This window comes from Callospermophilus lateralis, chromosome 5 (genome assembly GCF_048772815.1).
Source record: "Callospermophilus lateralis isolate mCalLat2 chromosome 5, mCalLat2.hap1, whole genome shotgun sequence".
NCBI lineage: Eukaryota > Metazoa > Chordata > Mammalia > Rodentia > Sciuridae > Callospermophilus > Callospermophilus lateralis.
The window spans coordinates 57,486,198-57,502,421 of record NC_135309.1 but is presented as its reverse complement, the minus strand read 5'-3'; the positions used below and the strand labels follow the sequence as shown (position 1 = coordinate 57,502,421).

The window sequence follows — 16,224 nt, the reverse complement described above, 5'->3', positions numbered from 1 at the left end:
GTTCATGCATGTTAACACTCAGCTAATGCAGAGGGCTGTAAATGGAAAGTGATCCACTTCTCCTCCATTTTTGCATATGAGAGGATACACAAGAAAAGAGGTTCTTTCCAGAGAAGTGGCCTATTGGCTTTTAAAATCTGGTCTGTTCTTGGGAGGGAAAATAGCCCTGGCCTATGTGCAGCATTCTTTCATGTAGGGCTCTATGAGAAGAGCTTCCCCCCCCAGTGCTGGGGATTGGATCCAGGGCTTTGTGCATACTAGGCAAATACTGCACTGGAGCTATATATACTCAGCCCCCAGAAGAAACTTTTAAAAGTTTGAGTTGTGGTATAGAACTTGGTAAAGGGAATGACAGATCTCACTGGGATAGCCCAGATCTTCTTGTTTTTGCTCCTTATCCTGGGAGGTCGCTTCTCTTAAGACTTTAGTTACTTCGGTTCACAAAATCACTTGAGGAAACCCTCCATTGCTTTTCTATTTAGACATGGTAGTAATAACGAATGTGTCTTTTAAAGTGCACTTGATGGGCTGGGGTTGTGGTGCAGTGGTAGAGCACTTGCCTAGCATGTGTAAGGCACTGGGATTGAATCTCAGCACCACATATAAATAAAGGTTCACTGACAACTGAAAAAAATATGTATGTATATAATATTAAAATATAGAATACTTGATACTGTCGTGTATGTCTAAAAAGAACAATTTTTAAAAAAGATTTTAAAAACCAAATTAAAAAATAAAGTATACTTGAGAATAGGTATATGAATAAGTATTATGTGAGTATGGAAAAACCATATTTGTAGATGTGTATAGATACGTTTGAAAATAGATACGTAGGAGCTCTTGATTTTCTCTCTCCCTTTAACAATTTTATCCCTGTGATAAATGTTGGAGAGCTTTGCCAAGTTGTACTCAATAACTAAGGCTTCAAAACATTCCTTAATTTAATGGAATGGATCAGTATTTCAAATGGGCATTTGGGAGGGAGGGAGGGAAGAAGGACAAGATGTACATACTGAGCCTTTCAGACAGTGTTGAATTTTTGTGAGCAATGCTGCTATTTTGCAGGGAGGAATGTAGTACCAAGATAGTATCCTGGTCAGGGAGTCAAAATTGTCCCTTCTGTAGCTGATTCATGATACTTTAGAAAAGCAGGTTTTGACTCTTTCCAAAACACTGCCTTAGTTCCCACACTGTGTGACTCAGACACACCCTCGTCATTTAATTTGTCATGGCAGCATGTGTCGGGTTTATCATTCAAATGTCTAAAAATTTAGCTGTAATTTCAAGTGAGATTTCTTAATATAATGTAAAGAATTGCTGTTAATTGAGGGGAATAGGAAGAAGGGGATTATCCCTCAACAGATCTCTTTCCTTCCTGGTCCCTGCCTTCTTCCTCTCTTTAAATCTTGTTTGTATCCAGGAAGGTGAGGGTCAGGTACCTTCGGACTTTCCCCAATTTCAAAGTGACTTCAAGGAGAAGTTAGGAACCCTGCAAAGACAGGCACTACATTTATCAATGGCCAGTGTCTACTAAGGAACATGCATTGTCCACAGAATTGGAAATTGATGGACTAATGTAGGTGCATGCCCCTTAAGCAATACCCAGAGTTTACCATAGAGCTCTCTTTCTCTTAAGGGCCCAGGAATGAGATCTAATTGATAGACATGGAATTTGTATGAAACTTTTCAGGAATTCAGCTTTGTACAAAGGGACTTATATGAAAAGGATTAATCCAAGAACACAGGCTTTTCTCGCACCTTTATGATGGTCCCGTTTCTTTGTAGCTTATTTTCATGTTTTAAGTGTCTTTGGAAACAGGATGAGAGGAAATCAGAGAATGCTTTTGAACAAGATATGAAAACACTGATCATTTACTGCTACTATTTAAAGCACACCCAGCTCTCTGAGCAGTGAAAGATGTCAGCGGCACTTTCAGACAGATTAAGTATCTGTGGCTCAGCAATGGGATGGGATTCTTTCAGAGAACACAAATGAGGCTAAGTATGTGACAACTGATGTGCCCTGGTGGAAAAGTCTTCAAGGTCCCTGGCCCTGCATCTGCTCCACCTCTACCATTGTCACTTTGCAGCGAACTCAACTCATTATGGGTCTTTAAGGGGAGGTTTAGTTTGGCTTCAAAACAACAACAACAACAACAAAAAACCAAGGCATTGAATGGAGTCATTTAATTATGCTTGGTCTTAGGTGCTCAGTACCTTCTGTTGTACTTTGAAAACTGTCAAGGCTAGAGGATGAAGTTAAAAATAGTCACTGTTGTTCAGAGCATATTTGACACATGTGGCTGGCCATGTGAGTCTCTGCTTTGTGACTTGTACACAGAGACATCTCTGGGGTTACCACCAATAGTTGGTGACACCCTCCCCACCACAGCACCATGAGGAGCTGGATTGTTGAATTTAGGTTCTGGCTAGAAATGGAAGCATCCATCTTGACCCTGTGAGGCCACAACCCTGGCTGTGCCCTGGCCCATCCCAGCAGGTCGGTTGCTAAGACTGAACCACACTTTATTCATTAAGACTGTGGTGACTTGCTATTTAGGGCAAAGTTGGTTTTCACAGCAAGTAGTGCAAAAATGAAAATAGTGATGTAATTCCCACGTAATATATGTAGTTGTAGCTTTTAGAATTGGACGAGTTTAAAACAATAGCAACAACAAAACCAAACCTGAGCTTTGGTTTTAGTGGGGCTTTAGAAGGAGGTTTCCAAAGGGAATGCAGTATTTGCTGGGAAGCCTTGAGATGAACTGTTTCAAACTGGGGGCAAAGAACATGGATTCAGGAGTATGGCTTCCAGCGTACGGAAGAGGGTAGGAAATTACCTTTGGAGAAGGTTTCATTTCCACATCATGTTATATTTTACATTCAGTAGAGTTTACTTTTGATATTAGACTGTGCAGACCCAAAATCTGACTCAGCCAACGCATCCTCAGTCATCTTTCTAGTTACTTAACTTTTCCCAAGTGTCCTTTACTTCATCTGTAAGATACTTTTCTTCACCATCTTGTGAAGATAGAATGGCACAATGCAGAGTATAATCCTGCTTACAATTCTAAGTGTTAAAACAGTTAAAAAAATCCCTTGATGGTTTTTGTTTTGTTTTGTTTTGTTTGTTTTGGTACTAGAATTGAATCCAGGGTGATTTTACCACTGAACGACATTCCCAGTCTCTCTCTCTCTCCTTTTTTTTTTTAATTGTGGGACGAGGCCTTGCTACGTTGCTGAGGGTCTGGCTAAATTGGTGAGACTAGCTGTGAACTTGAGATCCTCCTGCCTCAGCCTCTGGAGTTGCTGGATTACAGGTGTGCACCACCACACCTAGCATAATCCTTCTATGTTATATTTGTAAAATAGTAGCTACTGCCAGTGTTGTTACTACTATTTTTACAAGAAAGGCTGTGGACTTTGAAACCAGGAAGGTTTAGCCTTAAGTTTCAGTTCCTCAGATAAGTGGCACATACTGTTAGATCTTTAGTTTCTGCCTCTGTAAAATTGGTATGATGGGGAGTTAAAGGAGATGGAGTTCTGGTGCCTTAGACCCTTAGTGAGAATTTCACCATGTTGTTTGTGCAACAGACTATGAAGCATAAATTGCCCTGATCATGGTTCTGAAAAGTCTGTATCATGTTTAGGAAAGGCAGGATTAGGAATGACCACAGATATAGCGGTTTCAGGTTTGTCTATCGGGTGGAAATTCAGGTTTGATTAACTTGCAAAGAGTTTTTTAAGCCTCCCCTGCTTTGTTGATGAAGCAGTGATGTCAGGCGGATGCCAAATACAACTCTGGCACTGGTTACCTCTCAAGAGTAGTGACTTCTACTGTAGTGCAGTCTCTAATGCTTTTTAAATTAAGAGATGACTGTGGGCAACTCATAAAATAGCCAAATACCAGGATATGGAGAAAATATGAACGTTAAGTAATCATAACTCAACATGCACATAGAATGTAAAAATATTAACTGTGAGCAAAATAAAACACCTTTCCCCCTCTGGTTGTTGACAATCTGGGAATACCAGGATTGAGGGGTTAATAGTAGGATGGGTTTGGAGATTTGTGGCAACAGATGGCAGAAACCCGGGGCCAGCTCCCTCCTGCAGGGTTCGGCCCTGACCTGGCCAAGGCAGGGAATCACTCTGCATTTAGGAGGCTTGCCTGTCTGCAATGCTGGACTCCATCTTCTCCCTCTGCCTAGGAGCACTCTGTGTCTCATGCCATAGAGCCACCTGAATGTCCGTTGTTGCATCCAGGTGGAGCAGGAATGCCCACTGGAACACTCCCTAGCCCTGCCCTGGAGACCCCTCCTCATTTGCTGTCAGTTTGCTGGTACTGAAAACCATCTCTGGCTGACACTGTCAAATGCTCGAGTGATGAAAACCTGCCACCACCAGCACTCCAGCTTTGGAGCCATACTTGTTCATCAGCACTCAGGAAGCCCTTGAAATAAGGTGAACAGAGAAAATATTGCCGGGACCTCTGCAGATTTCCGCCCCCACCCCCCAGCCCTCTGATTGCACACACTAAGTGCCGCTATCTGTGTAAATAACCTTTTCTTCCCCACCTCCCTCTGTCCTCCCTGCTCCCCCCTCCCATGCTCTTAGACTCTCTGGCGTGATAAATAGCCAGGCTACTGCTCAGCGTGCTCCAACACCTGGGAATAATCATGCAAAAATAACAGTGAGAGACTGCCGCGCGTCTGTTCTTGACATTAACTTTCCTCAGTTTGACAGGCTGCCACCACCAGCTGTTAGACTTATGGGTCTTTTTTTTTTTTTTTTTCCTTTTCTACTGGAGATGACTGCTTTCCTGCTTTCCTCTTTTGGGCTCTAATGGGTTACATCAGTGTCCCATCAAGATGACAGAAAAGAGGTCAGACAAAAAAAAACGTAGCTAAAACTGGCCAGTTCTTTATTCTGATCTCTTATTGTAGTTATTATTATTATTTGATCAATAATGCTGCACTGACTTTTAAATGAGGAATATCTGATTAGAACTATATTAGGATTTCTCCTCCAGGAAGATATTCATAACCTCCTTTCTCGTTTTTAATTGTACTTTGTTCTACCAGATTTTTTAAAAAATATTTTTGGTTGTAGATGCACATAATACCTTTATTTTATTTATTTATATGTGGTGCTGAGTATTGAACCCTGTGCCTCACATATGCTAGGCAAAGCGCTCTGCCACTGAGCCACACCCCAGCCCCATAACCTCCTCTTTTGAACCATACCACTGATCTGTTTGATTTTTTTTTTTTCAGTTCAGGTTTCAAATATATTTGTAATAATGATAATAACATTTACAATACAGTAGATCCTGTTTATTGAATGCTGCACTGTACCAGGCACTGAGCTAAGGTTATTTGTGGGATCTCACATTGTAGTCACATAGGTAGATGCTCTCTCCATTTTTGTCAATGAAGACAGAGGCTCTGAGAGATCAGGTGGCTTGCTGAGGTGACACAGCTAATAGTTAGGGTGGGATTTCAACTCAAGACTCATGTCCACTGTCTTTTACCAGTGCCCTGCTTTTTGCACTCAGGCGACCAAGGACAGTCCCGTGGATGTGATTCTACAATACAGCTATAATTTTCATCTATTTATGTGATGATTTGGTTAGTGTGACAGTCTTGCTCACTCAGCAGTTAGTCATGAAGGTAGAGACCTGGTTGGTTTGGCCAGCTCATTCTAGCAAGTTCTGTGGTGCTTGGCACACAGCACGTGTGCCATAATTGTCTATTGGGTGGATATGTGATTGAGTTTAGGTAAGCAGGAATAAATTTTGGGGTTGGCAGTGCTTGAAAAGAGGTGCAGTTACAGATTAGTAGAAGGAGATTTTTGTAGTAGTTTAGAACTCTTCGGTACCTCTGTGGCAATCGCATCATTGCTGTAAAACTATAAAATGGGGGTGGATTAAGCCAGTCAACTGCTGCCAGATGCCAGTGTATGAAAGAAGCAATATTTCCCCAGGCTGAGCTTCTCTGGGTTAAGCCCCTTTTTCTTGTACTTTTAACACACTTTAACCGCACTTAACCATGCATTTGGAGGGGATTATAGATTTATGTTAAATATAGTAGGATATAAAAAGAGCTTTGTAAGGTTGTGTGCAGGGTTATGGAACTGTAATATCAGACCAGGGACTTTTTTTTTTTTTTTTTTTTAAGCCAGTGTTTACTGAGCTATGCACTGCGCTGAGCATTCACTTTGCATGAATTATCTCATTAAGTCTTTGCTGCAACCCAGTGAGGGTAACTGTTATTATCATTCCCATTTCTTAGATGCAGACACCAAGTCTAGTAACTTACTCAGGGTCCCACATAGCAAGCATAGATAGGGCCAGGATTTGAATCCCAAGTTTCCACCTACCAGGCTGCCTTCTGTCAGGGTGGTGTCCTGTGGAAATTGTTGCTACCCTCTGCCTTAACGATCTTCATTGTTTGAAGAGATTGTGGTTCAGTTCATGGACCAGTGACCTGAAAAGTCAGGGTGCAGTCAGGTTGCTCTTTCGTAAAAGACAAAAATAACTATGGAGCATCCTTTAAAATTCTGCTTTACATATAATACCACATATAGTAGATGCAGGTTGGTGGGTGACACCTTGAGAAATATCTGAGAACTGAAACCTTTTTGTGGGAGCATCTTCCACTGGGGGCATTACCTGGAAGAAAGAATTGGCCACATTCTTTGAATTATTTTCCTCTCATGCCTCTTTGTCTCCCAGTGTATACTGAACTGTTGTAAATTTTCTGCTCATAGTATGCTATTCTTCTGTGCACATTCCAGCTGTCACTAGTGTGGCTGATTGCCCTTACACAATAGGGACTGCAGTTTTCTCGCTGGGTAGATTGGTCTTGGTGATCTTCTTGGTGGAACATTCTGTGACTGTCTCAGGGAAAGGCTGGAAGCACAAACTCAAGCTGCCTGTGCTGAGCAAGTCCATGGGAAGGCTGAAGTTCAGCCCTGGTACTGATGCCACGGGGAATGGCCCAGCAAAGCACATTATCCAATTTAATTTTAAGATATAATGAAAATTCAGACCCCTCTCTAATGTTTCAAATACTGGCAAAAAAATTGGAGCATTTTTAAAAGTAGCAAACCTGGCTAGGCACGATGGAGCATGCCTGTTATTCCAGCGATTTGGAAGGCTAAGGCAGAAGGATCACAAGTCTGAGTCCAGCCTTAGCAACCTAAAAAGACCCTGTCTCAAAATAAAAGATAAATAGGCCTGGGAGCTATAAGGGTTGGGAATTGTAGCTCATTGATAAATGTCCCTGGGTTTGATCCCCAGTACCCAAATGCACAAAACAAACCTTTAAAGCATACTTGCCAAATAAAACACTCCAGTAGTAGCTCTAATTCTCCACCTCCAAACCTCTTTTCCATTGGTGACCTCTAGAGAAGAGGGGCCTGCCATAGACCACATGGGTGGTCTTTGTACTCCACTCCCTCCCTAGGAAGAAGAGAAGGGGCTTGCTGCGGGGAGAAGGTGGGGTTACATTTCCTCTTCTCAGGAGGTACCAGAGGTGCCCATCCAATGCCTTTGCTCAGTGGTATATTTGAGCTACCATAAGGAAAGCCAGTACAGGAGAGAAACTAAGAGAAATTCACTTGGATAAATAAAATATTTGAACCTATAAGATTATTACCTATCAGGTTTGAGAGTTTTAGAATATTATCATGTAGGATATTCATATTTATAGTTCAGCATCTCTGAACCTTAGTATTGTCATTTTGAAACATGTTGGACGGGGTTCCAATTTTCCATCTATAATATCACCAACATTTGGATTGCATAGTGATAGTAAGCAGTTATTTTATTTGTAGGCATATAGGATACCATGGCTCTACCCTCAAGCCAACCAGATTCTTCAGAAATCTGATCTTTGGGTTGGGGTAGAGCTTGTTCTTAGCATGCATGAAGTCAAAGAAGAGGAAGAGGAAAATTTTAAAGGAGAAAATTAGATCTTTGAAATTATATAAATATCATGAATAGTATGGAGGTGTATTCATATCCAAATAAACATAGGGATTTAGTCTAGAAACTGTTGTGATAGGATTTATTACCAACTTCAGAAGGTTGAGGAATACATTTTCTGGTTGAGGAAAATGGGCCTCAGAGGTGTTAAGGGACTCTCCAAGGTCACAAGCTAATTAGTATCAGAGTGGAGGCCAAAATCCTAGAGTCAACTTGTCCTGCCCTCTTAACTTCTGTAGCATGCATTGCCCCATTGTGTTTTCATCTCCAAAATCAAGGAGCCGATGCTGTCTTAAGACCTCTTTTTAATTTTATTCCATTTTCTTGCATATTCATCTCTAGTTCTATTTGTTATCTTGGTATTAATGGAGGCTCCGAATCAGGCCATGTAAAGAACACTTTCAGAATATTGTTCCATTTTGTCCTTAGAGTTTATATGCATAGTGTCAAATTATAGCCAGTTTACAATGAACTGTACAAATTATGACGTTTTTGGGAGCCAGTAGAACTGATTATAATTTTCTTACTTTTTTTAAATTCTGAAAAATGATTCTAATTCCACACTTTTTTTTTTTAGTTGTAATAAAGACTACAAGGTAACATTGGATGTGTTTTTTTCCCCTTTGCTTATGTTTCCTGCCTCAGAACCTCTCTCTTCATTTGTCAGTCCCATTTAAAAATAGGAACTATCAGTGCGAACTTTGATCCACATTAAGCTGCATTTGCCCCAAATCATAAATCATCATATCTGGGGTTTGAGACTGCAAAATGCTTTTCTTTCTTGGACTCTGTGATTAAGAATATAGAACAATAAAATGCATGTAGCAAAAGAAGTTTTATGACAGCTTTGAGAGCAGGAAATTAAGTTTCTTTAACATGCAGATGGGTGAAGGGCTGTTCTATTTCGGCTTGGATCACTCAGGCAAGTGAACGTCAGTTTATCATTTTAGTGAAATGCAAACTGCAGAAGTAGTTCCTACAGGCATTTGAACAAGGAGCCCACACAGCTGACTGCTTCAGCTGTTTAACTTAGGAGCACACTTCCTTATCTGACTCTCTTGGAATATATTCTTTTTGTTTTGCTTTATTGCTTTTTTTAAGCAACAAAGACTGTGATATTACATCTGTAGCCAAGTTACTACAGAGGGTAACTAGGGATATATCTGAACAACAGATAAGATAGCATTTTTACCAGAACAACCTTCTATGTGTCCTTTTAAACATGCATGATTTGTTAGCCCAACTGATAATGCATGCAAGGTGTCATCCTTTATATGCAGGTCGTATCTATGGGCAGCATCAGGACATAGGATTAATCTGGAGTCCTAGTACAGGTGTGTTTTGTGTAGCTTTTCCCACAACCAGTAACCTGTCACCAGGGTCAAAGCTATTCTGAAATAGCTCCAAGTTTGTAAATGGGTCAAAAGAAGGAATAGGTTGGTTGATGATCTGCCTGTTTAGTATATGCATAGGCTTTGATTCATCATGCCAGACTTCTAGACTTACTCCTTTGCTGACCTCCTGGGGATGGGGGTGCAAAAGAGATATCTTTGCACCAGAAGATCTTGTACTTGACTGTCATTTCTATTTCCTGTATCGAGAAAGAGGGCTGCTGGGCTTTGGTTAAATTCATCAGGGATCTTGACAGGTGGAATCACTAAAGGATTTGTGCACTGGAAGAACTAATGTTCTGTTGAAGTTGAGCACACACATTTATTTCTTCTCTTTTATGAATTCTGCTCAACTTTGCAATAGAACACTTAATTAGGAGTTGATGTTTAATACATGCTAATAATATCCAGTTTATGTGTTTCAGTGTGTGTAATCAAGTTTATATATTTTATATATTCAGCAGAGTAAGTTAATATATTTTAGTGGTGATTTAATTCATTATGGTTTATAAAGTACTTTGAAAACAATTTTGGTCCATCTCCTGTACTTAAATGTCCAATAATGTAGGCCTTATTGTTTATTGGTATTTATTGGAGTTTATCATTTGGAAAAGCATATAATTTTGAAAATAAGATTTCAGTACAAGTAGGAAATAGTCTTAATTTTGCAACACATTTTTCATTCACATCTACTGAGACTAAACAGGTTTTTCATTGGTGAATTTAGAACATCGAAGGCCTGGCTGTAATTCAGGAAGCTAGTGCTCTTACATTTACCTTGTTTGGCATGAAAAAATACAATAATCATTTCTATTCTACTTCATATTTTGGCATCATTAAAACACTCAAAGCAGATTATAATTGCAAATGGAATTTGGAATGATGATGTATTCTAGAAGCGATGTAAACAGATTGCATTAAAAAGAACTCGGGAATGCAGCGCCTCTGCAGTAAGCCTGTCTGTCTTTCAGGTTGACCCCCTGTTCACAGTGCCAGCACCACCGCCACCGATTTCCAGCAGTCTCACGCCTCAGATTCTACCCTCCTACTTTCCCCCATCCTCATCCAATATTGCAGCACCAGTTGAACAGCTTTTGGTTCGGACTCGTTCCGTGGGTGTCAATACGTGTGAAGTTGGAGTAGTGACAGAGCCAGAGTGTCTGGGGCCCTGTGAACCTGGGACCAGTGTGAATTTGGAAGGGATCGTGTGGCATGAAACAGAAGAAGGTAAATACAATTTATTTTTCTTTATTTCCCTATGCCCTCTACCCTGTGTTGTTGTGTTTCTGTCCATCTGTGAGGGGAATTTGTTTTGTGGTATTGAGAGAGGAGAGAAAAGAGGCTTTTAAGGCTCTCTGAAATTTTGTTGACCTAAGAACTGTGTTTGTCTTCTTGTTCATGGATGCTTTTACCTTCAGGATGAGTTGGTGCCCCTAAAAGTGATTCTCCACTTTAAGTGCTAATAGGGAAGAACTGTAAGAAGCAGGGTCGGGGTAACCCTAAAAGGTATTCCCCTAAAAGGTATTGTGGAAATTAGGAAGGGCGATAGATGTCATGTTCATTTTAGTCTTGGTGTGTCAGACAATCTGTCTGTCTTGATGTGATTGCTTTTGTGATATGGAGGCTTATGTTTACCTTCTGGATGGAGCAAAGGTTCTTGTACCTAGTGAGGACCATTGTCATGATGTGGTTGTGGCTGGTTGGTGCTCAGAGCTAATGGAGCCAAGGTCAAAGGTTTACACCCTAGTTGAGCCAGTCATTTCTTCTGTGGCCAGAGACATGAGACCTTTCCTGCCCCTTAACTCAGTAAGCCATTTGGCAAGTGCAGTCCATTAGTCATGAGGGAAACAAGGTACAAGAGAAATGGATTGATCTGTCATTGCTATTGGAAGTATAAATCAGAGCATGTGCCACACTGGTAGTGGATCCACATTAGAGTTGGCCACGTCTCATAGCACATGGTCATCAGGTACAGGATGTTTCAGATGGCTTGTGTCATTTTAGTATTTGTGCCAACAAATACTAAAAACCAATTGCCAAGGATTGAGAAGCCACCCTGATTCCTTCAGAATAGGTAGAGGAGTTTAAGGAAGAAGTACATCCCAGAGTACACCAAAGGGAACAAAGGAAAATGAAGAACCGGGGGCACTTTTTTTCCCCATTTAAGATAAACTGGTCAAGTTTAAAGGGGTTGGCAGTTGCGAATCACTGTCATTTGTAAGAGTAAAGATCGAGATGAGAGTAACAAGGAGTATCTGAGACTTAAAATCATTCATTAGGTTCCCCCAAATCAAGGCAAAAAATTTGAGGGCCAATATTCAAAGGGAGAAGATAGAATATATGTGAAAGAGACTGAGTGGGTGGGAGTGGGGAGTAGGTGGGGGAAGTAATTGCTGAAGTAGCTCAAGCTGTTTCAAGATAGAAAAAACAAAAATTTTTCGATAAGGCTTTGAATTCTACTTATTACATTACTATTGTATGATATGTTTCATAATTAGATAAAAAAAATTGTGTGGACAGTGCCAGAAAGAGAGAAAAAGACTTAATTACACAAGAAAAGGAAATGAAAATAGTAGCTATGGTGTGCTTTCTTGTTTGCTTACATGGAAGTGATGGTTAAAATTTACTTTTGGCTTTAGAAATTTTGGGGTTTTTCATCTTCTCCCTCATTATATTTTTAATTGGGGTTTTTTAGACATTCTGGGAACCAATTTAAAACAATACTGTGAAACCACATTGGGAGGAATTGATGGTAAGAGGAGCCAGAATTAAATTGTTCTTAGCTTGTTTGTCTATTTAGGCACCCCTCCCCCCCAGTGCCAGGGCAAGCTTCTGTCTGGTCACCTTCCCTTGGGTTGTGCACAGTTTTGCTTTCCCTTGGATTTTTCCCTGCAGCAGAAGTGGTGGGAAAGGGTTTCAGAAGAATTCTTCAGTGTGAAAAGTATAGAAAAGGAGTTGGGACATTAGTAAGATCATAGTTAATTAGGTGCAGCTTTTTCAGGGACTCAAAAAAGATTTGGAAGGAGTCAGGAGTTAACTTCCGTACACTTGAAGTCAGCTTTTCTTGTACCTGGATAATTGCTCACTGGAGTGAAGTGCTGTCTCCTCATTTCTTAGCAGTGACTTAGGCTCATCAGTTCAGTGCTTGTCATGATTTTATTTATTTAACTGTGGGCTAGGACTGAGTTCCTGCAGTGTGACCTCACTGGGTGATGTTGTAAAATTAGCCACAAACTTTTTGGGACAGCTTGGGTTGTTTTTTAGTTTGCTTAGAAGTCTGTTTAGTTTCAACTTTTAACCTTAACCTCTAATAAAAGATAGGATTATTTAGAAAAATACAATCTGTCTTTAAAACTGTAGCAGTGCGTGAGTTGAAGCATAATTCTGATACTCTAGTCATATGTTTGAAGAGCCGAGGTATGATTACTATTATTTGATAATGATATATGTAAAGCCTCACCATTCCATACTGTCCTCTGAAAAGTCAGTCTGCTGATTCTGATGTACCTGCTTTTATATGCTGTCTTCTGTCTGTCTCTGTGGATGTCTTTTGTTCATTCATATGGTGGACCCAGCCTCAGAGGGCTTTCAGGCACCGTACGTAGCAGAACCTTGGGCAGCTCTCAATTTCTCTTTACTGACCCACATTTTCCAGGATTTGGGGATGTGTGGATGTTTTCCATGATGATAATAAGGAGCTGGAGATGTTAACAGAGAAATTTTTGCTGAATAAAACTAAACTTATGACCTCCATAGAATTTAAGAGCTCATCTTGGTGACTGCCTGGGATATAAGATGTGTGTTTAATGTGCAACCATTTTCTAGAGCATTCCATTTGCATTCTTTTCTCAGTACAGTGTATTTAAAGCCTTGTACCAACTTAAAAATGAAGCCCACTTGAACATTAAATTTTCCCTTTTGGGAAAAACAGACATAGAACAAATACATTTGGAGCCAGTTATTTGGCAGAGCTTAAAGACGTTTTTGGGGAAAAGGGATTGAGAAGTAAGATACAATAGTTTGGTAGTATGAAGTTTCACTAAACAAAAAGCTTCGAGTGGAGCTCTTGTAAAACTGTCAGGTGCTTTGACTAATGTTCTGTAGATTGAGCTGGGTAAAATCCTTCCCTGGTGTTTTTACATTGAGGGCATATATAACTGGTAGTGTTTTTTGCACAAACCTAATTTGTTATGTGCATTCATGTGCGTGAAAGTTGTATATGTGTATGTATTTTAAGGTCCTAGAATTTTAAGAGTTCATATTGAAAGTCTTTGGGGAATGTTGAATATTCTCGTGGTTTTCTTGGCTGTGGTGGGGAATAATGAGCCTGGAATGTGAAATCCCTATTTAACACTTAATTGTTCCTTGTGCTTGGAATTCCTCACTAGAGGATGGTTCTTTTACTCACAATCTTTGAACGCCCCCCCTCCCCCCTTGTTATTGCCAGTACATGAAGTCCTGCTTGTCCGTAAGAACTAAATTGTGTTCTGAAATAAAGAATTACTAGTGAAGTTCCCTCTGGAAAAAATTAGTGAGTTTCAGACCATGCTTAATAGGAGAGCAAAACTATTACTACATTTAGATGTTTGGTTTTTCTACTCTGATCTTTCTTTAAGGTGAACGCATAGGAGCAATGATGTATTGTACAAAATTACCCACAGATGTTGGAAAGAATTTCCTCAGCATTTCATTCCTGACATTTGGGACACACATGACTATGTATAATTATTTGTTTGATTTTTTTTTTTGAGAAAGAAAAAAGCATGGTATATAGTGCAGTGTGTATAAATGCATATGTGTTGAACTTGGCTTTTTAGCTCTTGTGAATGTGTTGTCTTTTTGTATTTTATTGACTCATATTTCTTGGGGGGGCATATCCAAGAATATTCTTGGTTCAACTAAGTCTATAGTTCATTGTTAATGATGGTCTTTTTACCCCTGCTCTGACAGTATCATTCCCATCCCCTCTAGTCTCTTAATGATTAGGCAAAGCTACTGAAGAAAAGGAAGTGAGGGAAAGAAACCTGGCATTTTCTAATGATGACCCTTCAGACATCTATAGGTTATGGGACAGTGGTTCTCACTACTGTGCCTTTGAATCACCTGAGGAGCTTTAAAAACATGCAGACGTCCAGGTGCCACCACAGCATTTCACTAGTGGGTTTGGTGACCTGGCAATGGTGTTTTATCAGAACCGTCCCAGGTCACTCTAATGTTGAGACACAGTTGAGAACTACAGTCTCAGGTCAAGGTGGAAAGCTGAGCTGTCTGCAAGTTCCTTGACCATTTGTTTCCCGTTAAGGAAATCACATGTATTATTGCTTCACGTTCCAAAGTATAAAATGGTCAGGTCACCTGCTTATTTACCACAGAGTAGGTAGTGCCAGTCAAGATGCTAAAGTGTGGCAGATGAGCCTGGTTATCTAATGACCATTGTGGAAGAGGGTCTAGCCTTGAACCTAAATGTGAATGCCACAGAGGATTTGAGGGGCATCTTGAATCACTAATTGATACCAATCTTTCTAATTTATTAATGTGGTGGGGATGGTCCTTACTGTTGATTTCTCCAGTGAGCCAGACACAATAGTTTCATTTCTGTGTGGTCTCTGCGGCATGATTTTTGAAATAGTTTAGAAACCCATACTAGTAAGGGAAGTGGTTAAGATAACAAAGAAAGAATTGAACTCAGAGAATCAGGGGGAGTTTTCAGAGGGGATGATGGAAATTCAGATGGCAACTTAGGGTAGGGAATGTGATTTTAATGGGAAGACTTGGCACCAGGTGTGAGAGGAGGAAGGTTTGCCACCTCATAGGACGTTCCTCACGTGGTGTTCTATGTGTTCAGCTTTCAAGAAAAGAAAAGTGATTTGGGGAATTAATGTTTTAAAGGTAATTAACTGGAGAAATAAATGGTTCTTTTTGAACCACTAGAGATGTCCTTAAAAGTCTTCTGCTTCTTTTCTATCTCCAAAGTCATAACTGTGTAGTATAAGGGGGTTTTTAAACTAATTTATTAAAAAGCAAATGATACTATGTAATTGAGGATGGATTTAACATATGGTATTGTCATTCCTGTTCTGCAGTATTTACTTACAATCTTATTATTTCAAATAAAACATTTCTTTTAAAATTCTGATTACCTTGAGTAGAGATTAAACATTAATCCAGGCTGACTTTGTGTTTTCAGCAACTAAGCATGGAGTTTGTACAATAATTGTTCAGAGCGAGGTATTATTTATATCTCTGTGATTTTATAAATTCAACTTTGACTCACAAAGGGAGTAAGTTGAACACTGTTAACTTGTGTATTTCATTACACCTCACATTAGTGATGATCATAATCACACGCTATGGGGAGCTTTGAGATGGCCAATGGTTGGTGCTCTCTGTAAGTGCTAATTGGGGGTAAATCAGCCCCCACTCAACAGGTGAGTTTGTTTAAGATGAGCATAGTTTTATCACTGTGATAACAGGAAAAGGGGTCCAGCCTGGATTCTTACCAGAATGCCACAGAGGTTTTGAGGGATTGAAAAAACTACTAGTTAGTCCTGCCCATTATATGGGCCATCAACTTCTCTCTTACCTTCCCCGGCCACCTTGCAGTGGGGTTTGTCCATAAGAGAGTGGATTGAGATATCACTGGTGGCAGCGCAGCCCAAAGGTGGCCATGTCCTTCCAAATTGCACATTTACTGCCCACTTTGCCAATGGAAAAGGCACACCACGTTGAAAATCAGATCTGCGTGTTTGCTGGACCACAGTGGTGGATTTCTTTCCTTCCTTCCTTGCCTCTTTTTCCTTAAGACAGGGTTTCTGCCATGCTGCCCAGTCTGACCTCAAACTC

At 40.2% G+C, this 16,224-nt stretch overlaps 1 protein-coding gene across 3 annotated transcripts in view; it reads left to right on the top strand.

Annotated features, from left to right (window-relative positions):
- The window catches only part of Znf608 (zinc finger protein 608), a 107,421-nt gene that overhangs the window by 32,492 nt on the left and 58,705 nt on the right, over positions 1 to 16,224 (top strand). For all 3 annotated transcript variants that reach the window (XM_076855899.1, XM_076855898.1, XM_076855897.1), the window contains exon 2: positions 10,353 to 10,608. In XM_076855899.1, the coding sequence (XP_076712014.1) occupies positions 10,353 to 10,608 (256 nt within the window). The remainder of the gene's footprint in view (positions 1 to 10,352; positions 10,609 to 16,224) is intronic.